Raw genomic sequence first — 23,707 nt, 5'->3', positions numbered from 1 at the left:
AAAGAAATTCATTAATAATGCTCCAATAAGAACCTGCCAACACAAAGTCCATGCATTAATCAGGTGTTGGTTTCTGCCAGCAAGCCCCATGCAAGGAACAGTTGTCAGAGACAGAATCCATGAAAATAAGGACCTGTTTGCAAATAAATACTTCTTCAGAAGGAGCCCGAGTACTGGGAACAGCAGTGTGATACTTTAACACAATTTCACTTGAATGCTTATTTTATTGTACTCACCAATCTTTCTGCACATTTATATCAGACTATTAGCAGAATAAATTGGAAGATGGGTGAGATTTTGTGTGAGAAAAATAATTTGTCCCCAGATAAAATGAATTTGATCAAATCAGGACTTAAAATTGAACATTTTGAGTGAGTTGTACATGCACATATTTGTCACTTCTGCTCTATAGCCTTTAGTTATTATTTGTGGTCAGATATTTGTCCTAAGTGAAGGCTGCTCAATTTTTAAAAAGCCCAAGGAAAAGGCTACTAATCTTAAACTTTATATTGCTGAAAGATCATTGTCCATTTTTAACTCTGACTTTTTATACTTTACCTAGTGAAATTTGCTCATGTAGGTGGGAACTGAAATGAAATCTTGTGAAATGAAAGTTTGTGTGACTGACACTTTAGGAAGTCCCAAATTCTGTTCTAAGTTGAAATACATTACCTGTTTTGGAGGTAAGGAACAATAAAATTGGGAGAAACGTTCTTCAAATGACACATATGATCTTTCAGTTGACTACAACTCTGAATTCTTTTAGATCATATTCCAAGCTCTATCCTCAAATTTTGGTATAAGGCGCTTACTATGTTTTTCTCAGGAGTCTTTATAGTAAAGAAAATTTTGTCAATATCCCATAAAAAGTTGATACATTTTTTCTTCATAATGAAAGAAGCATAAAGCGTGAATGCATTCTGTTTTCACCCAATTTGATAAGTAACTAGATTATTGTCATCAGGTTGGGCTTGTGGAACATTCACCTGCAGAACAGACCAAACTCCCTGAATAAGCCAATTGCTACAAATAAGGTGCCTATGGTTTACTGAGGCTAGAACAGAAGATTCCTCCTGCATCTGTCATTGAAGTACAAAATACTTGTAGGCATGTACTTTCAAAGGAGGCCTTTTGAAACTGAATGTACAACCAGTTATTTCACTGAAATTAAATACTATGTTCACACCCCATGGAAATTACTGGCTCTGTTTAACTTCAAGCAAATTCCAGCATGCAACAGAAGCATGTGCAGAAGCACAACTATTTGCTGCCTTTCTTTTGAGCTGGGGCACCTAAAATACATCAAACAAAACAAAACAAAACAAAACAAAATACAACAAAAAGCCACCAAAACAAACAAACAAAAAAACCCCCAAAGCCCCAAAGTATCAACCTTATCATCAGCAAACAGATCACAGAAAAAACCCTCAATTTTGCATAGACTTTCTACCCAGAATAATGCCATTTGAAATCACACAGTAAACTTTTAATCAGCAAAATTTGTGACATAACTATTACAATAGCCACACAGGTTGCTTAGAATACCTGCTGTAGCTGGAGAAAATAACAAATATACAGAATATAGAGTAAAATTTCAAAATGTGGTTTTATAAGGTGTTGGTGAGTGGAGGTGGTTCCTTACAAAATGGTCATACTTTGCCATCAATCATAACTAGGCTCATTTTGTCATCGAAAAAAATTAGTGTTGTCATGTGATCTGAATTGCAGAAAATACATACTCATAGACTGCTGAGTTTCAAGAATGGATTGAGTGAAATGAGTGAAGGGAAGGATTAAAATCCTCTCTTCCAGCATAAGGAGCTTCATGAAGTGAAAAGTCTAAGCATTCCACTGTGAAAGTGCTTCAGCCTTTACTGCCAATCCACATGCTGCAACTTTCTGTCTATCCCTAGGTGATAAGTGTAAAACTTTCTCTCTTTGGTTCCCTACTGTCTCAGGGAAGTTTTGTCTCTATAATCTTTTTCCCTTTTTCTTTTTATTTTTCAATGTGATGTAGCTTTAGCTTGTACCCAAACTCAGGAGAAAATTAGCTATGTTAAAAAAGCAAACTGAAAAACCCGCAAATAATTAGATTCCACCACAGTTCTTGGCAGTCACTGAGTTAGCAGGGTGGCTGAAATATTACATAATTTTGAGAGCTGCATTATAGTTTGAATACAAGCATGATGTTTTGCATAGTGCATGTAAAGCTCAAGGACTGAGAAGGTATTGCAGCCAAAGAATCTGAGGTTATAAAAAAGTAAATTATAAACCCACCTACTGCTTGTGAAGCAGAAATCATTATGGAAAACTCGAAAATGCTTAAGGTAAAAGAAGGGTAATTCAGAGGGACATTGTGTACCTGTGTTCTCAAAATTCCCCAGTCAATCAAATGCTTAGCTAATGTCAGTCTCTGTATACTTTAATTGGGAAGGAAAAAAAGCAAAACAAATAAACAAACAAAACCCACCAAGATTTGTACATGATTTTCCCCACTGAACGTATTTCAGTTCATAATATCCCTGGAGGTCTTTCCAGTACTAAATAACTTTTTACAATGTATTCCTTGTTTGTTTTCTCTTTTTGTTTTTTTTTTTTCCCACTTATTTCTCCATATTGAACATAACCCAGACCCTTAAGTCAAAGCTTGAACCATACAAAATATTAGCAAAACTTTTCCATTGTCATTATATTTTGTACCATGTTTTCAGCAATATGCACTTTTAGATTTCAAATTACATGAACATGTACATGAATACTGCAGAGCTGGGAGCACTTAGAATTTCCCTTATTCCTGCTTTACCTGAACATGCTATGTCAACAAATACTGCTCTATTAAGAGGCATAACTTAATGACAGCCCTCTGTTACATACTGTTACATAACCTTCACCTCCCACTGAACAGGGTCGAGAATGCCTAAAGCTTCTTAATCCTAATGAAAAGCACAAACAGTTTCTAAGATAAAGTATCTAGCGTTGGGGACATTTTCAGAGCAACTTTTGCAAATAGGAATCAAGGTCACTTTGAGTTTGACACTGAGTTCATTTCACATTTCCTATTCCAAGTAGATTGAAAGAAAACTAATCAAACAAAGAAAGTAGCTTTATTGGCAGAACTCAGAACTCCAGCTTTCAGTTGGAGGTGAGAAGTGCAGTACTGACAAAGAGGAATGGATGTGTTTCCAATTGTTTGAAGCTCAACAGTAACTGCTGGGTTCAAGTCAGAAGGGTTGTGCCCATTTTATCTGAATTGCTTTTGTCTGTTCCTAGTGACCCTGTTTTAATATGCACTTATTTTCCTGTAATTCAGGACACCTAGAAACTTAACATCCCTCAGACTGCTTCGACAGCAAAGTGGTTAATGTTTGAAGAATGAGTCATTCTTTCCTTTGCCATGACATTGGGTTCTTATTGTACAACCCTGTACAGTACTCAGCAATATTTTTTAAAGATTTAAAAAGCAAAGAGTTACAAAACCATTTGCAATTAACTTGAAATAGAAAAGATAGCACTTTTTTTTAAATCCCATTATATAGTACACCGTATAAATTACAGAGTATTCAAATGCATAAATGCATCTGTGTAACATTTATCAAATGTAATTTTTTTCATTATTGTTGGGGGGCTTATTTTTTCTAGAGTTTCTTTTCTCCTTGTCCTAGAGACCCCCATCTTCCCTCACTATCACGTATGACAGTGCTCCAGGTCTGAGACGTTGCTGTTGCAGTATCGCATGTTGTTGGGGATGTGGCAGTCTGTGTAGTTAATGCCCCCGTTTGGGGTATAAATGGGCTGCAGTCTGAAATCTCCTTTAAGGAGCTGATCATTATTTAAGGAGACAATCTGGAAGCTGGTTTCCGTCATCTCCAGGATGGAGTTGTCCTTCTTGGTCCCTGCCTCGCAGTAGTCATCTTTCCGACGGCCCCGGTTATATTTCCACTTCTGGGAGGTGTAACGACCTTTTTTGTGCATGTGCCAGCAAAAAATGCTGAGCAAGACCATGAGGACAAATATCACTGCACCCCCAATCAACCCTGCCAGCAGAAATGGGGAGCCTAGGTTCTGAGAAGTCGTCTGTTCATGGCTGGAAGGGATGTTGCTGCCATTCAAAAAGGAAGCCTTGGTTGTGGCTTCCGAACAGACAGTGTCTTCTCCAGTTCGGTAGTTGTTGTAAGTATCCAGTGGAACCAAACAAATCCGGTAAGTGGATTTGGGCTCCAGATTTACCAAGCTTGATTGCTGCTTCTCACCACTAATTATTCGTTCATGAACAATTCCTCCTACCAGACTATGGCCCATTTTAACCCATGTGAGTTTATATGCCATCACTGAAAAAAGTGACATCCAGTTGACTTGGATGCAAGTGTCATTCACAAAGTGGATGGAGAGCTGAATCCATTCAGACAAAGGAGGTGTCACCCTTTCTCTGTCCTCCCTGTCAGGCACAGTGGGGAGTGTGGCAATAATGGGAGTGAGAGGATTATATTTACTACTTGAGGGAGGAAATGATGAGCTGGGAACTAATGTAGTTGGCATGGTTGTAGCTGGGACTGGGGTGATGATAAGTGGCAGACCAGGGGTTGTGGTAGGGCATGACAACATATTCATATTGAGCTCCCTGACTGCCATACCTCGGACCTGCTCTGGTCCCTGGCACATAAAACCCCGTACATTGATGGAAGCAGGAATAAATTTGAGCCATTCAGTGACCCACTTAATGCTGCAGTCACATAACCAGGGGTTATTCCTTACAGTGAGTTGTCTCAGGTTATGGAGATTATCAAATACTCCCTTTGCCAACATCCGAAGTTGATTGTTGGAAATATCAAGACGTTCCAGTTTGTGGAGGTTTGAAAAGGCTGTAAGTGGTATATGGGTTATCTGGTTGTCCTGCAAGTAAAGTCTCAGCAGATGTGTACCTGGAAGATCAGGAGGAGGGTAAGTCAGTGAATTCCGAACTATTGAGAATTCCTTAAGCTTGGAGAGGTGGCTAAAGGTGCCTTCAGCTATGCCTTTATTAGTAAGGAGATTGCCATCCACGATCAGACGCTCCAGACTTGTCAGGTTCTGGAAGGCCAGGTCTGAGATGACAGCAATTCGGTTTTCGTCTACACGGAGTTCTTGTAAGTCCAGAGGAAGGCCTACTGGCACACTGCTTAAGTGATTCTTGGACAAGAACAGAAGCTTGAGGCTGATGGCTTCCTGGAAAGCCCCATCCTCAACACCAACGGTGGAGATGGAGTTGTCATCCAGGTGCAGTTCTTCCAGCTTCAAAAGCTGAGCAAGAGCAGCACGTGAAATAGTCTGAATGTTGTTTTCCTGCAGGTGGAGAACCCTGACATTCTTGGGCAGGTTCATGGGGAATTCATCCAATTGATTGCCATACAGGTAGACTGTGTGCACAGACTGGACATTGTGCAACTCTGCAGGGAATCCAGCATTATTAATTTGGTTATTATGGAGGTAGAGGACGGTTACACCCTCCGGTATCCCAAGAGGCACTGAGGTCAAGCTTCGTTCATTACAGTAGACAAAGTTTCTGTCACAGCGGCACACTTTTGGGCAGGCCAAAGTTTTGGAGACCTGTATGTAGAGCCCCAGGGAAAAGATGAGCCATGATTTCATTAGAAGAGCCCAATCTGTGGGCCACATTTTAGTCCACGAACCCATTTCTAATTTAAAGAAATAAAGTACCAAAGTGTTCAGGAACTGATAACAATAATAACACACAGGTAACAAAATCTCAGGTCATTAAAATTGGCTTCTATTTATGTCCAGTGTTCAGGCCTGAGTTAAAGTCCTGGAGGCTAACAATAAAATAATCCTTTTATAATTGCCTTAACTCCTACTTTTGATAAGGAAAACACAGTCTTATTAGCCAGGGTTACAATGTTTGTTGCCTTCCTCCATGTGTGCTGAAAGAACCAGTTGCCATGTCTTTGCAGTTGAACAACAGGTTACTTTAATGCTACCAAAAGTCTCTGTTCTTGGAGGGATATTTCACTGAAGTCTGTTGCTTTCTGTCAGCTTTCTGAAGTCAGCAAAGTCCTCATATCCGCTATCTGTCAGATCTGGCCTGCCTGTAAAAGGAAAGAGAAAAGAAAAAGCTGAATAGCATGAAATGTTTAATAGAGAAGATCAAGCCCATTAGAAGACTATTCTAAGGTTGAGCTCTTTATGGATTTCTGGGGGAAAAAAAAGGGGAAAAAAGGCATTAATATTAAACATTAGCTTAATATTACTGTTAAATAGTCTTGAAATAGATTTGATGCAGAGTCACTGCAATGACTGCAGAACTTTCAGTGAGTTTCATGAAGGCTAGATCTACTAAACTTGCATTTGCATACTATACCTCCAGTCTTAGTCCTCTCAAAGCCTGTTTAAAATTCTAGGACTAAAAACAACCCAAAACCTAAATCATTTAGCCAGAAATTTCTGCTCAGGTAATTATTTTTCTTTTGCAGAACCACTGACTTCAATGACTGCTATTCACTGATGTCTGACAAAGTAGACTCTGGGCTGAATTGTTTAATCACAATGTGGGTTTTTTTCTTTTTTTTCCAGACTCTGGGATATTCTGCTCCTATTTCTGTAATACCATTGCATATATTGTCCAAATTAATGCACACTGTCAGCTTATTTTACCTCTCTCTAGTGAATTAGAGCCTTATGAGGAAAATCTTTTAAACAAGTATGGTAGTCCACCAATGTAAGATACCCTGCTGTAAGAGATGTATTTTCTAAAACTATCATCTTGATATTGGTTCTAATGAACTGTGCTGTCAATAGATTCCACAACTTGTTCTCCACTAAATGAAACAGGCTTACATCTGCTAAGCTACTGTTTTAGGAGATCAGCTCAAACTATGGCAGTTTTGCAAACACTTCCTCTGAAACCATAAAGGTTAGATATGACTTTTAATTTTGCTACACAGTTATCTGTGAATGGCTACATAAACAAGCACATTAGCTTTACTATAGTTGAGCTCCTTAATGTGTATTTTCAGCTTGTAAGCACACTTTTTATGTTCTCAGCTACCATTTATTATTTAGGTCTATAAACAAACATTCCCACTCTCTAAAGCATGCAATGAAAGGAACTGTGTTGTTTGATGTTATCTTGTCTTGTTGTATGTTGTTTCCAATGGTTGTCATGCCTGCTGCCCCCATGCATTATACAATAGCTGGACCTAATGAAGGATATCAACCTTAGCAGGTACAAAACGTGCAGCTCTCAGGGTCTTCAATTGCAGTGACATAGGCACAGAATTTTTCCAGGTTTTTTTTATTCAGATGAAAACTCAGGCTGGGATTTCAACCAAATAGAATTTTAGTGAACAAAAATCCTGTTTCAAAATGGTGTTTTTGGTTTTTTCCTATTATTTATTATTGTTATATTCATATTTATTTTAAACAATTAAAGAACATCCAGGTCATTCAGAAAAACACTTGCTTTGGTCGTACATAAAACCTTGTTCTTTTGATACAGCTGTGCAGTTTATAACATGTTCCTGAAGATATTTTTGGGAATCCTATGGACTGCTAGTGCAGAAAGCATCCTTAGCAGACAAATTGTCATAACTCTTCAAACTTGTACTTTCAGAATACTGTATTTCTTTAGAGCATCATCGAGTATCAGTCTCAAGGTTCAAACATTTGGAGGTAAAAAAGTGACACCCTGTTTATCATTAAAAATTCAAATTTTAAAGAGATATAAATGTAACACTGTAATACACCTATACTGTGGATTGTCCTTTCATAGAAACAGTAAGATTAGGTACCCCACTGTTCATGGTTTTCTCTCTCACAGGCATATTTTAGTCAAGAGTGATTTCTTTTCAATTATGCCAGATGACGTGATACTGTAGAGAAACTCTTAACAGGATTACATCCTAACATGAGCCTGAGTGTGACAGTTTATCCTCCTCTAATGCAGCCTGGCTCCCATCTAGATCACAGCGCTCTGATCCGTCATGACACTCTCTTTTAAAATGAGAATGGATATGCACAGCCTCCTCTGAGATGCTTGGGACCACACAGAGCAATAATAGTTGTTATCCCTCTCTCACTTTTCCATCATCATCAGAGACAGACAGCCTGTACCTCCTAACAGATCCAATAACCTGCACCAAGCTCACTTCTGATTGTAAGTCCAGTTACTGATTAGGTTTGATTTCACTCCTGGGTACAATAGAAAGCCCAGCTGAGAACATGCAGCCACAGGCAGCTGCAGCTCCTGGTTTGCTGGGAACCTCCTAAGAACTGACTGTCATATTAAAACTGATTTATGCATCCACCTCATTCTAGTACTCTGTCCAGTGTACCTCTAACCTAAGCAGACGTGGCACCCAAATTAAAGATTTCAGTAATGATTCAAACAAATTAGGTGAAGCACACACCACTTCTCTTTAGATATTACAAGAAAAAAACCTTTGATTGGACAGTCATTTGAGAGATTCTGGGGTTTCTCTCCTTTTTCTGTTACCTAGATTTTGCTATTAGAAATCTTTTAAGCCTTTCCTAATGTTTTCTTCCCCTGTGATGGTAAGAAAGATAGTGCTTTTATTAATTCCAACATCCTAAACTCTAAATATCAGTCCTTAATAAATTGATACAATAAAAATCAGTACCAATTATATGTATTTGGGATTACTCTTGATCGTACTAAGCATAAGCACAAGGACATGTCTAAATATACATTTATGACTTTAAGGTACACTGTGGTGTGGCAGAGGTAAAGAATGTGGAAGAAAGGATAAAATTAAATTTATTTAAATAACTTTTTTGGAAAGGGTTTTACTTCAGTAATCTTTTACAACTACTTAATACCAACTTAAAATAGGGCTCATAATTGCTATATTTTTCATCATATCTCAGGGACCCTAATGAAAAAGTGAGTTCTGTCTCTGTGTCAGAAATCTATACCCCAAAACCATTAAAAAGATTGAAGAGTTGGAAACCTGTTTGGTTAAAAAAAAAGAAATTTTTTGAAGGAAAACCATCGTCCATACATTATATATCCATACATAGTGTGTAAACAGTTTTTCCTTCAGTAAAGTGCCAAAACTGAAGGCAGGTAGAGTCACTCAGCTCCCCCCATCCTCCCACCCCCCATTCCTGGCATGCTGGCTTCCCAAAGCAAACTCTGTTTTCAATATGACTGCAAATACTAAACTAAGTCTCTCTGTAAATTTACTGATTTTTTTTCAGAGGTAGAAATTTGGAAATGGAGGAATTAAAGGCATTCCTTATCTATTGTGATTGTAAATCTTGGGAGTTGACTGACAAGCTATAGGTGGCAGTAGCTTTGTTTATTTGAAGTCAGAAAGTTCTATAAACACATGTAGGTAGAGGAAAAGGCAAGTGTCACAATTAAGTTAAAATTAAAGAAATCAAAAAGCAAATGTCTCAATAACACATCTGTCCATCAATAATTTGGTAATTTTTGTTTTTATTTCCTCCCCTGTACACTTGGTTTCTGTTATTTCTCACTATATCGTCCTCAGACACAAGTTATATCTTCCAAGTGTGTAAGACATTTCCTGCCTTACTACAGCCAGGATATTAAATCCCATTAGGATTTAAGGAATGATACAATGAAGTTAAGAAAACCACATTGAAATAGATGAGAAAATATCACATGTTTTAGGTGGCCAAGTCTTAAAATTTGGCTTAGTAGTTCCTGCAATCAATGGAAATATTTATTTTCATAACTTACAATGCATTTCTAATCAACATTTTTATCTCACCCTTTTTTTTCAAAGATATCTTATTTAAATTCCCCTTTTGCATAACTGATGCTAGCTGGAAAAGAAAAATTCTGGCTTTATGTACTGGATAAAAGATAAGGTGATTTCATTAAAGATACTTTAAAGGCTGAAACATCTGGCTGCAAGTTGGGAAGGCCACATTTTTTTTTAGTCGTACTTTACTGGTCATAATCACCCACACAACTTCCAATCTTTGCCACCTTGCTGTGCACAGCCACGAAATAATTAATATATTACTGAAAATGATGTTCAATTATAAATTTAGAGGGAAATATGTCACAAGTAGTCTGCTTGTGGAGCTTTTTCCTACCTCACTGAGTGTCATACTGCCTCAGTGGCTCTTTAAAGAATCTTCAAAGCTGCCCTTAGAACCATCTTTCCCATTTTTCATTCTGCAGTCTTCCAAACATGCAGTCAAGGTCCCTGTGGCTGCCTGAGAACCTAGTGATATTCAGGGAAGATAACAGAATAAAGGGAGAAGACAGCATATGGACCCAAGCCTGCATACAAATACTTACAGCCCAGTGTTACAAGCACAGAGTTCTGAAGCCAGGTTATCTGTCTTCATTTGCCTAACCATGGTTTACATTAAGGCTATAAATTTTTCAGAGATAATAAAATTAAGAATACTTGGCTATTCTTTCCTTCAAGGAATCCTGAAGATAATAAAAAACAGGTCAAAGGAATCCAAGGCCTCTTTTTCTCTGATAGTTTAACCACTTAGCACCACTTTTCCCAGCAGTTCATCCATTTATCTGGACCTGAGTGCCAAGAAACATAAATTGAAAGGCAAGCAAAACCAAAACCAAATGGTCATACCTATTCTTTTCACTATTACCAGTCGGTGACTCTTACTTAGCATTAAACCATTTGGCATAGATTTTCTTGGCTGTACTGCAGACCAGGGTTATAATCAAGTCATAATCTTACTCTACATAATTATAATACACAGTAAGTACAAGGCTATTATGTCTGGAATTGAATGACAAACAGAAAACAAATCTAATTCCATCCGTATGAAATCTAGTACAGAGTTCCTGGTTCTTAAGAAAAATGTCACTGTGTATCTATCAACTGGTAACAAGACAAATTACAGAATAATGCCTGACAAATGCCTTTTTTTCCTCATAAATAGAGTTCACATTTGTGAGTGTATACATTAATGAATATGCTGGTGTTTTGGGGTTTTTTTTGGGGGGTGGGTTGGTTTCTGTTTTTTACTTTTTTTTTTTTTTTGGTTTATATCTCTGTTTGTTTTGGGGGTTTTTTTAAGGGATTAGGAGCCTCGGGTGATTGTTGTATATATTTCTCAAGAGTTTCTTGGGTTTTTACTTTGTGTTCAAATTTTAATATAAGTCTATAATCTCTGCATCAAAGGCACGGGGAAAATGACCCAAAGAAATCAAAATGCTTTTATAGGAAGGCCTTTTGCATGCCTGCTGTTCTGGCTGCTTCATAGTTACGGGCGTGTATTATGTAAGAGGAGGAGGCAAAGAGGAAGAAAAAGAGGTGAAAAAAAATGAGATAGAGAGTAAGAAACCATCCTTGGTGCCCTCTTCTAAACTGAGTACTGATGACAGGATAATGCTCAGTAGCTAGTATAGGAAGAAAAACTTCTGTGCACACAATGTACACAGACACAATGAAGTCTATATGAGCTGATTTTGGCAGAAAAGGGGCTTTAATGTCTTTGCCATACTGTTAGCAAATGTACTTTCTGAACTCTTGTGCTTTTTCCTACTCTGATCAGGATGTTTCTGGTTTTACTTCTCAATTTGCATTTATAATTATTTTCAAAACCTCAAATCAGGCAGCCTGAGGATGCAAGTGAAATTGATTTGGATCTGCCTTGGTGGAGACAGAGGAAAGTTTAGAGAGTGGTACATCTTGCAACAATAGGTGTAAAGACATCATTTGCCATCTTTCTCCTTCTGGTTCTTTTGTAATCTTCTTGTCCTCCAAGCCTTTTTTCTCTTCCTAGCTACATTCCTGCAAATTATTATGCAGACACACTGCCCAGAAGGATGCAGGCTTCTAGAAATCCCTTTTTAAAAGGCATGCTTTTATAGGAAACAAGAGCTTTGTCCTTGTAAATTTGGGTAGTGTACAGGTTCACTGATACAGCCCAATTCCTGACTGCCAGGAGAGGGAGCTAAGCAGCAGGAAACTTTCTCTCCCCTGAATAAATAAATAAATAAATAAATGTGGGACCTGTTTTCTTCCCACTTTGTCTGTCCTCACTCACATTCACACACCTCTTCCTCAAAGTTGTCTGTGGCTGCTGACTTGTTCAATGGTGTCTCTGTTACACACCTGACAAACTGAGTTTTATAAGACTTTGTCACTGGGAAAATGTACATGCATTCTTATAAAAGCACTATTGCCAGCTTCAAGGTTCAAGACTTTTTTTACCTGTGAGTTACTGCAGAGTGAAATTACTTCATAGCAATGAGGAGGCATGTAATAGGGAGGGAGAGAAAAGAGAACATATAATGGAACAAATATAGGTTGGGGGGGGGGGTTGGAAAGCTCAGGTATAACCAACTTTTTTCCTTGCACACTCTAACAGGAACCAGTAACAGGTCAAGAGAGAGAACCTGCTACAAGACATAATCACTAAAGTGACTGCTGTACTCCAGGAAGCAGAGCTGATATAGCTGCAAGATCAATAGCATTAATGTCTCAGGTGAGGCCATGAATACAAGGCTGCCAGTCATCCTGGCAGGCACTGTGCTGTGTGACACACCCTGCTCAGCTCCTCAGACTTCTCCATAAATGGTGCTGAAGTGCCAAAGTTCAGGTGTGGAGACTACCCAGACTAATGTTATCTTCATTCCTGTGTTTAAGTTACTGAATTGTAATAGAAGGAAGTTATTCTGAAAATTTGACGTTGCACAACTTCAGCAAGACTACCTCACCTGGGAAAATTAACAAACCTCTGAGCCCAGAAACAACTGTGTTTGCAGTCTGTGGGAAAAAAAAAAATGAACTTGCTCACACATACATAGGTAACTACATATTTGTCATTAAATAGTCTTAAAAATATTAATGTTTTCCTTTGTCATATCATCCAGTCTTATCTGAATGACTGCCTGCATCAACTAATCTTGCATGAACCTATTTCTAGTGATGATTTCATCTTAGGAGTTCTAGAAATGGAAAACTGCCACTAAGAATTTCCTGCTGTGGAGTTCTGAATTCTAATGTAGGAAACACCCAAGCCTAGTATTTCAACTAATTGTAACTAACTAATTTCTAACTAATTGCCAGAGTAAAAGGTAATGAGGATGCACATGGCAAATTAAAGAGCAAAATCTTTAATTGCCTTTATATGAGCAGGCAAGACTCCCTCACAGAACACAAGGAAGAAGAAAATGTGCAAAACTCCAGGTTTTTTATCAATATCAGCTTCTGAGCTGTGTAGGACTTCAAGGCAGCCCAAAGTCATTGACAGCCCAAGCATCTTTTTATAAGGAAATATCCCTGCTTTCATTATAAAATTGCTGATTGCTGAAAATTTACTCCAGATGGTGACCATCATGATATTTTCACTCCAGTGGGCAAAGAGGAACAGATGATCACCTCCAGGACTCATATTAAATGGAGTATTGCACCTACTAGCAAAGGGTTATTGGTGTCTTTATTAACCTTGCCCCAAGGCCTAGTCTATTTTTTCACCAGTCTAATGCTGCAGTGTTCAAAACTTAACAAATTTGTCAAATAGTGAGAATGATCTATTTAGTATGGCAGTAAATTAACTCCCTAGTCTTTCATCCCCAAAAGCTGTTCTCATCTCTTAGGTGAAATAGTTTTGATGGATCTCATCCAGGATTCCAAAAACTCATCAATGTGATGATGTGATGCTGGTTTGGGAAAGTTGGAAATGGCAGATTAAAATAATCTTACATGAGGAGCTATCTGGAACATTTCAACAAAATGCATTTTCATCATAATATATTACTTTATTGAAGTCAAAAATTTGTATGTAGATTTGTCAGTTTTGATAATATTTTCAATAGGAAATGTTCCTGAGGTCCAGTGTTTTCTGATCCTTTGTGACCCGAGACAGAGAAAAAGCTATAAGGGAAGAATAAAAAATTGATTTTTTTTACCCAAAAACATAAGTTTGGACACAATTCCACTTCATAAAAGCATTTGTAAAATAGTGTTTACATTCCACAACTTAAAACTGTGAACATTGTTGTGGAATTATCTGCCTCTGGACAGCTGCACTTAACACAATGAAAGAAATAGAAAAATAATATTTTTTTGCCTTCTTGACTATTTTCCAGAGGGCTTACAGCTTTTCTTGACAAAGCTGGACACAACTGTTTGAGAAAAACTAATAATACTAAATTAATTTCAAATAATTCCCCTTTTGGAACACATTCATTCTGTACTGCGGTTAACATAATGCATTTTGTACTAAGGAAAAATGATGACAACCTGCTGTTTCTTTGCAAGCAAATTGGTCCCTACCTATAAATTATTCTACACTGTGAAGCAAACAGTTTGCTTTTATCTAGAGATATGTGGGCAGCCTGGCAAAACGTCTGTGGAGAGTTTGAAAAAGCTGCTTTTAGTGACCTAAGTGGCTAAACATTGCTGCTTTGGAGACAACATTTTGACACATTTTAAATGTGTTGCATGGTGCTACATCATTGATGAGATCCTGTATGGCATCACATTACCTTGTGGGGTATGGTTCATTTAGGATCTTAGGCAAATGAACGTGGGTTGTCATATTCTTGTCTTCCATATTTGTAGCATATGGCCTGGAAAGAAAATATGGAAGGAGCTGCCCCTCAAATTCTCAGGCACCTCAATATAAATAAAGTTGAAAGTGCCATCATACGTTTATCTTTCCAACAAAAGCAGATGGAGATCTCTCCTTCCTATTTTAATATTACTTAGCATGCTGCTCCTTCACAGCTCTAAGAACTACTCCATAAACACTTCTAAGGAGCTATCAAGAAAGATTAATAGAGATGTTTGCACTCTTAACTTCTGCTTCAGAGAACCTGCCGTGTATGGTGTATTCACTTATGGGGCCAGTGAACAAAAGACATTCCCCAGATATAGAACAAATCCTGCTTACATGACACAGTCCCTGTAACAGGCAAAATAGAAGTTATCAAACAAAATTCTTAAATCATTGCCAGATAGCCAGTTTACAGAAAAGGAGAAAGATATTAAAATGATGGATGAAGAATGTACAGCTAAGCCTCTGAAATCCCTGTTCAGCTAAATAGCTGAATTATTTATCAACTGTACAATATCTCAGCATCGACAGTGCCTGACAAGAGCCTGGGGATCTGGATTTGTTATCTTTTCCCAGTGATCCAATTACACTTTTCTGTATGCACAGGTGGAGAAAGTGCAATAATCTCACTGCATCAGATATGACACAGCACTTCATACAGGAAACAACTTGTGCTCCCACATATCCTCAGGGAAAAAAAATCAGCAATATTAAGCATTAAAGGTATAGCTGCAACTGTAACTGTCTTATAGCTATACAAAAACATCCATACAATGGTTATCTGGACACCAGTAAACCCAGTGATTTTTCTGAGTACAAAGAGGAAAGAAACACCAGAGGCAGTAGGAGAGAAGAGTTTACCAAGGATACACACCATTAATAGTTTTTTTTTTTTTACCTCACTTACTTTTGTTTGGTTCTGCCATTTATTTTTTGCTAATTGTCATTTAAGATTCCAGTAATTCTATGATAATTACTGTTTTCAGTGAGAGAGTCCTGTTGTGTCTTTTTAATATTGCTGGCAAGCACATATCCCAAGAATGTATACATCTGAGGATTAAAAGGATTGAAGAAAATATGATAGGATTAAAGAATTTCTTTGCAGTAATGGGGATGTGAATCCTCCCCAGGTCTTGATCCTGACAGAGAGCTAATTTTTTGGCACTTTGCTCTGATTTGGTTCTCATTCAGTGAAAGGGTACACTACTACCTTTCTCAAGGAGCCATTCAGATCTCCCATCTAACCTTGAAAGTCTTTGAGGAAAGAAAGCTGCATGGGGCAGAATTTAACATGGGACAGCTTCAGTTTTAGGTACCAGTAGAAATAAGAGCAAGTTAGAAATAATAAATAGACATTTATAACCCAGTGATTCGCAGATGTGGAATTAAAACCACAAGAATCTCAGGAGAACTCTTAAGGGATCACAAAATAATACATCCAGGCAGTGCTAGCCAGCAGAGCGCTGCTCCTGCAGGATGAAGGAGCAGATTACACGTTTAAACACTGACTGCAACAGTTTACATCAACCAGGAAACTACTATCTGCCTTTAATTTCTGGCAGCAACTCAGTTCCCTGGGGAAGAAGAGACAGAGCAGAAGAAGAAATGGTGTTTACGTCTGCAGCTATGATTTAAGTCACTTTTCAGTCATCCTTCTGCTGCACTATTTCCTTGAAGGTGCAGAGATGCTGCCAACACAGAAGGTGCTCAAAGACAAAACAGAGCCAAATGGACATTAGTTCCAGAAGCTGGATGTGTTGCTTCAGCCAATTTTTCTTTTGCCCCATGCTGACGACTGTTGGACTGAATAATCTGTGTGAACAGTGTTACCTAATATACCAAACCACAAGTGTTCTGACCATTAACAGAGAAAGGAGGATACAGTAATTGTAATAGGTCTCAGTTTGTCCACAGTGCACAGAGTAGATACACAGTAGAGTCTGCCATCTTTTTGCATTTATGAAGAAGCAGCTCAGAATAGAATAAAGCCCTGGTACTCTATCCTGAAGCTTATATCATTATATTTCTTAATGACTGCTCTAAAACATTTCTAAAAGAACTTAAGAACTTTTCTAAGCTTATTTCAACTGTAAAGTTCAAAGTCTTTATGTTGATCAAACCCTGACAAAGATGGAAAAGAACTCAGAAAGCAATTCTGCTTTGTTTTTCCACTTCTCCCCTTTACCTTTGAGGTCTGTCTGTGTTACATCAGTTGATCAAAATTGCCAGGAGGCCCACAAATGACACATACCAATAGTAAAGCAAATACCATAGTCCTCTGCCACAGTGGGTGATTTTTAGCCATGTGCAGACAGCCAACAAGAAACTTGCAAACCACTTAAACCCTCTTAGTAGCTTTTAAGTGGGTCCTAAGAGGTGCACAAGCCTGGAGTTGGCCTTCAGCTCAAACACAAATTCCACCTGACATGTGCCAAATCACTCCAGGCAGCAGAGTCCTTATCAGTATGTGTCCTTGTTCTGCTTTTCAGCACAGCTGTTATTGCAAGGAATCACAAAAGTATTATCAGCATTTTGTGCTTATACAAAACTGGACATCTCAAATGAGTTCAGAAAGGCAGAGAGGCAGTGCACAATAAAACCAGAGAGAGGGCCAGAGGGAGAAATATATAAAGAAAAAGTGAGATAGAGTTTTAGGCTATTCTACAGGCAGTGAAATATGCCTGCTCAAAAATGCAATTATTGTTTTCTTCTGTTTGCCAGCACTCTTTTTTTTTTCAGGTCACTGCATGAATCAAATAAGAAGACACTCATGTTTTTTATGCAGACCTCTGGGTACTTTAAATGAACTACATATACAGATCTGCTTTGGGATTTGTGGATTTGCTGATGGGTTTTTCTTTGTACTAAAACCTGAGGTAGGTCCCTAATATAAATATCTTTGTAAGTATGGGAAATCTTGGATTTTGATTTATGTCTACACCAAAATTTTACATACTAAATGCACAGGTTCTCTATTTATACTTTTGCTAATAAAGTGTACAGTTAGCACAACCCACTGATGCAGGGTATAAACACAGTGTTAGCTTTACATGCAATACATGGTATTTTCAGTAATATTACCTCTGCTCATCTGCTCTAACCTCTACATATTCCTTGTTTTCATAGGAAGTTATAAATTAAGGGAACTTGAAAGCAAATCAACTTTGATGGCCGTAGAAATACTGTTATTGCTACATGTGTAACAGCAGGCATGGGCTTGCATCTTCCTATTTCATTGCATCCACTGGACACATGCATGTGTACATGGAAGCAGAGCAGATGAGGAAAAATACCAAAATACTGTATTTTATGGAGACATGGATGGCAGAAGAGCCTATAAGCAGCCTGGGAAAAGGATTTTGAGAACTTGAGTAACTGCAGATGTTGCTTTGATTACACAAAAGAAATTTTCTTATAGTGAAAATCCCTTTTTACTCCACCTCTGTCTTTGGGCTACTGCATCTGTGTTGTGTTATGCAGAATACACAGCTTAGACAACAGTGGCACTGACGATTAGAATAATTATGAATGGGGAAAGTCATCTGAGGCTTCACCCACCACCACTCCCATATGCCTTCAGTTTGAATTTGGCAAGAATTTGTCAGACATTTCACTTCAAATCTATCTAGACATCTCTGACCCATTACAGCAAACAGCTGACCTTAACTCCAAAAGTAGTGTGAAGTAATAAAGAACAAAAAAAAAAAAAAAGTTACATTTATACCAACAGATAAGACTCATATGAGTTTAGCCCACAACAGTTGAGTTTGTTTACTGTAAAGAATTATTTTAGAAATATTTTACTTCCTATTTGAATCAAAATAAACTGCATTTCCTAATACCATACATCATATGGTATTATACCAGACATGCTGCCACTTGCTCTATCCAAACACATCCTCAAACTAACCCACCCTGGCAGCAACTACCTTTAAGGCTTTTGAGTCTCTTGGGAGATATTGCTCACCTCTGTTCCAGTAAAACAGAAAACTATCCTATTCACAAGAAATAAAAAAAATCTGTTTCTATATTCACCAAAAATATTTCAAGCATTTGCCCTCTTTTAAAAAATTATTCAAATCTTCTGCTTAGGACTTATATGAAGGAGGAAATCTTGTCAAAACAATAGTGTTCATTATTACTGCTAATAACCAACTACTACTGTAACTCTACAGTGATAAGACTGACTAAGCACATCTCAATGTTTAAACAATTCCACTGTGGCTGTTCTGGTCACTTTCTGAATTCAATTCCCACAAATCACTGGGCTGCACTGGAACAAAAGAAAATGTGAGGTGATTTGAACAGGTACCCACAGCAAATTAAATGCAAATACCAGTCTTCACCTGGGAAGCTTCTGACTCACACTCCCTCACAAGAAGCATGGAATTAGGAAAATTCTTGCATTAAAAAATCATATTTTGAATACCAAGTGACCAGAGATTCATAAAAATTAGTAAGGTATCTGTAAAAGAGGTAACAAAAAATATTCCTTTACAGAGAAGATAGTGAAGTGAAAATTTCTGAGGAACCAGTTCCAAAATTTGTTGGTCTTTAAATAGGTTGCCTTAAAGAGAAGAGAAAAAAATGCATCCTTTGATATGTTTAGTTCCACTCTTTCAGGCACTTCTGTATGTGTACAGGGGGAAACTGAATGGCAAAAAGAACTCCAAAAATTTCTTGTCTTTGTTGGAGTCAAAACACTGAGATTGATGGACTTGGTCTGTCTTAGCTGAGAATTTCTTGTTTTAATCAGTTGTATATTATGTTCTGAACTAGGAACTGAGCACAACAGAAATGCAGCATGCATGGACTTGTCCATTACATTTCCAGAGTATGTGAGACAGAAATTAGATATGGTGCCATCCTGTAATGTATCTGATAGCTTCAAAGTCATTGAAACAGCTTGAATTCTGCATTTTGAAATTCTGGATGGTTCCTAATGACCATAAATATAATATCAAATCTAAACTGACCAAATAATATATTCTCAGGAGCATTCCAAATGCAACAATGGTCTATTTTGCTTTTAAGGCCATGAGTTTTTAAGGCAAATAAGAAAATAAAATGGTAAAATGATGATGCAAAAATGTGCTTTCAGGTCTAAGTTCTGGTTCCCTAAATAGAAATGTTCTGCTTTAGCTTTAGAGGACTGGAAACCTTACAGAGTCAAGTAGTGACCATAGAAGAAATCGAAACCTATCATGTTTTATATTCTTTTCTTCAATGACCTCTGCACCTTTCCTATAAAGAAAAACCCAAGCCAAAATGTCTGTATATAGAATTGTATTGCCTTGAAACTCAGACTGTTTTGAATCCAGTGTTTCAGTTAAAGCACACCTGCAATTTTCATTTATTTAATTTTTATACAAATGTTTTTTTTTCTTTCAATTCCATTTGTATTCTTTGTGTTATATAAATGAGATCTTTCTTCTCAGTGAAACTTTGGTGAAAGAGGTCACCCAATCAGCTGCTGTATAAAGTCTACATGAAGTCTGTGAACTTTCTAGGTTATGTCGATTCCTTTTTGACTGCTGGGAAGGTTGTCAAACACAATCCTTTGAAGAAAGACTTGCTCACCATCTCACTTCACCTCCTTTGAGGTAAGATATTTAGAAATATCCTCATCTTCCACTAATATATAGAATCCATAACTTTACTCGTGTTTTGGTGTAAGGAGAGTTAAATAATGTCTCCCTTTCTAAATTAGACATTTATCACAAAGAAAATTTCAGAATAAATATAGTGATAAAAAGAAACAAAAGTAGAGGATAAACACATCTTTTCTTCTGTTGCTGAGCTTGATTCCATCCATAACACATCAACATCCATCCTGATCAATGTCTGTCCCCTTTTTGTAGATGAATACTCCAAAAACTTCCACTACTCTCTGCCATTATTAACCTAAGCAATAACAATCACAATTTTTGAAGTCTTTTTTTCTAATCAATCACTATTTTCCTTCTGTTTGAATGTCCTAAAACAAATAAATAAATAAATAAATAAAATCCAGAGATGGTCGCTCAACAGCTGTGGCACTGGCACTTAGTAAATTCTTGGTAACAGCAAACAATAATTGTTTATTTTTTTTCTCTCTTAAAAAATGAAGCTAAAAATTTGTGATCACAGAAGATAATTTTCTTTCCATGTTATATTTGCAGACTTCCTCTCTGAGAGTCAGGTCAGTTTTTCCATCAGGTACTGCAGGACACAGTAAACATCATCTCAGAATGCTAACATAGCAATGAGAGTTCAAACACTGCTTTATTCCTAAAGCATAATTATATCCTGGGATCTGCTAGGGACAGTCACACTTGTCATTGTACACAACATTCTTCACCTTCTCATCTTCCTTTCTAATTCAGACTAGGACAGCAGTGTCCAGCCATCAGTCATTAGAATGGGCTATGAGTATGGTGAAAAATTAGGTGGCAACTTGGGGCTATTCCTTAGGAGAAATAGAGTCCAAAGTGTGTGAAGAGGAGGCAATGTCTGTGTGATGGTTTCTTTTTCCTGACGCCAAATCTTTGATTAAATACTGAGCCAGAAGCAGTCAGACAGGCCTCTAAAAGGGGAGCTTGGAGAGACTATGCCACTCCACTGATAGAAAAAACCTCCACTCTTCAGTCTCTCTTCTCAGTAAACACTGACTTCTTGACAAGCTCTTTGGATGAAAACTACCTTACAATTAGAAGCTGTAGATAAAGACAGGATGGAAAATAAGGCCATACTTCTAATGTATGACAAATAGAATACCCCTCTAAATAGTGCTGTTTAATCAATTAAGTAATTAATTTTTCTAAGAAATGACTTGGACATCCCTTAGCATTTACATTTGCATTCCTTATTCTCATATTTGTAATCACAAAGTCTTGCATATCAGGGAAGATGAGCTTAAGTACTTCTGGACCCACTGGTTCAAAGAGAAGATGCCATAAAAGACATGACAAGCATATTAAGGTTCACAGTAAAATCAGGTTGCAAGTCAGAGCCTATAATCAGACATAACACCAGTGGCTGTGTTTCTTAAACTCAATAGGAGCATTAAGTAAATATGACTGATTAATTCAATTATCCTACCTGGCTTCCTACTTAAATATTTATGACAACTCTATCTCTCCCAAGCATAATAAAACGTAAAATGAAGCTAAGAACCTAAAAAAAGCATTCTCCATCAAGTTGTGTGGGTAGGATGTCCCAGTTATCTCACTACAAAGGTAACAAAAATTAACAAGATAAAGTGTTCTCTGCTGCTTGTGAGCAACAGGCAAAGAAACAGGGTTTGGAGCAGTACCACAGACTTCATTTTTTTTTTTTTAACATTTAAGGTTTTTGATTTCCCTCCTCAAAATAAGGGATAAAAAGTCAGGCTTCATATTGCTATGTGTTGGCTTTGTGAAGTTTTTTTTGCTAATACCAGCTACAGTCAATTTTATTCACCCTAGTGCTCATTTACTCGTGTCAGTCTGGGGTTTGCCAGCTCTGTCCTGGAACAGCAGCCCTGGCCATGGCTCTGAGCAGATGGCTGGCAGCAGGAGCAGAGCTAATTCCCTGGTTTATCTGCACACCATGGAAACATGGGCCTGGAATGACATCCTGGGCCACAGAGCCCAGACTGCTGCTCTCACAGCAGCTCTCCACTGAAAGGTAATGCCTTGGCTAGGAGCTGACCTTCGCCTTGCTCTTCCTGCTGTGATCCCTCCCTGTTTTCTCCAGGGACACAAGAGTATGTGCTTCAGCTGCTTCTGCTCCCAGGGTCTGCTAAAGATCCCTCCAAAGCCATGGCACGACAAGCATCATTGGTCTCCTCCTGGAATTCAAAAAGCATTTTTATTTTTCAGTGTAGACTGAGAAACTGAGACATGGGGCTGTGTGTTCTGGGTTCAGCTGTGAACTGCATACAGCCTTATTTCAAATACAGATACTGCAGAAACTGCACAGCTGGTATCTAAAACTGCTCAGACTTTTCTAAGAAATACAGGATCAGACCCAGTATACTGGATATAGGAGAGTAAGGCCAAGGCTTGAGGATAACACATAAGTGTGTGATTTAGTACACACAATTGCACTAGCTTGGGTGGTTATTCTGAGCTACCTTCAGGATGCCTTCTTGCCCCCTTGGAGCAGACCAGAATGAGTGCAACTCAAAGTGTGGTCAAAATCTGCCTTGGCTTTTGGGACTGGTGCTGTGACTCTACAAAAGACAATGCTAGATCTTCTGCAGAGTTAAATAAAATTGCTTAAGGGTTGCAAAGTGAGATGGGAGCACAAGTAAAATTAAAAGTTACAAGTTCCTGTCTCTCAGTCTGCATTCAATCAATAAAACCACATGTCCTCTCTGCTTAGACATATGGCTTTGAAGACACGGCCCTTAATGGCCTGAGGTTTGACTGTTCCAGCTTTGTTATTTTGGTTTGTTTTTTTCCTTTTAGCCTTTACTACCAACCTCAGACAGAGTCATTCAAAGCAAGTAGAGGGAAGAAGACTGGTGTCACAGTAGGGAACTCAATTTAATAAAAGCGCTTGCAGATTTTTTCTTTTTTGTTTCTTGAAAGCATGTAAATAGACAGTATGATTTACAAGGAAGGATACAGGGAAACAAGCACACAGCTTCCCCTGATGTTGTGGTTAAGACAGATTGGAAACTATAGTGCTGTGCAGAGAACAGCACAAACACACTGCAGAAAGCCAAGGCAGCTATTCAAATCCATCTTAGTTTTAAGCACCAACTATTAAAGTGACCATGCTGGTTTTACCTTGTTCTCTCTGACAGTGGGTGACATAAGGCTTTTTTTACATGCTGAAAAGTTGCAAGTCTGCCTTTTCTGAATTGCAGAGGGAATCTGTATTCTTGGCTTTTGAATAACAATGCAGAGTGAAAGCCAGAAGGAATAGTTGCACATACTATGTCAAAAATGCGTGGCACAAAGAAAAATAAATAGGAACCTGGAATATTGAGACTCATATGGATCAGAGTGCCTGGATTATACACATGCAGGTTTTAATGTGGCCTGAATGAGACATGGTAGAATTCATGGGAATGCTTTTACTACATGAGCAAAAAAAAGATTAATCTCATGTTGCTAATGCTGCAGATTAACCCAATTCCTTGATTCAACTATACCATGTGGGCAACTCAGTGCCAAAGGTAAATAATATTTCTGTCTCTCACCAC

General features: G+C 37.9%; 1 protein-coding gene across 5 annotated transcripts in view; it reads right to left on the bottom strand.

The window, feature by feature from the left end:
- Nucleotides 1-1,979: 1,979 nt before the first annotated feature.
- FLRT2 (fibronectin leucine rich transmembrane protein 2) overlaps nucleotides 1,980-23,707 on the bottom strand; it is a 57,921-nt gene continuing 36,193 nt past the window's right edge. For all 5 annotated transcript variants that reach the window (XM_079309907.1, XM_079309906.1, XM_079309908.1 and 2 more), the window contains exon 2: nucleotides 1,980-6,080. In XM_079309907.1, coding sequence (XP_079166033.1) covers nucleotides 3,685-5,670 — 1,986 coding nt within the window. In that variant the 5' untranslated portion in view covers nucleotides 5,671-6,080 and the 3' untranslated portion in view covers nucleotides 1,980-3,684. The remainder of the gene's footprint in view (nucleotides 6,081-23,707) is intronic.

Source organism: Erithacus rubecula (assembly GCF_903797595.1).
Source record: "Erithacus rubecula genome assembly, chromosome: 6".
In the NCBI taxonomy this organism is placed as follows: domain Eukaryota; kingdom Metazoa; phylum Chordata; class Aves; order Passeriformes; family Muscicapidae; genus Erithacus; species Erithacus rubecula.
The sequence above is the reverse complement of the archived record's forward strand: the minus strand, read 5'-3'. Positions and strand labels throughout refer to the sequence as shown.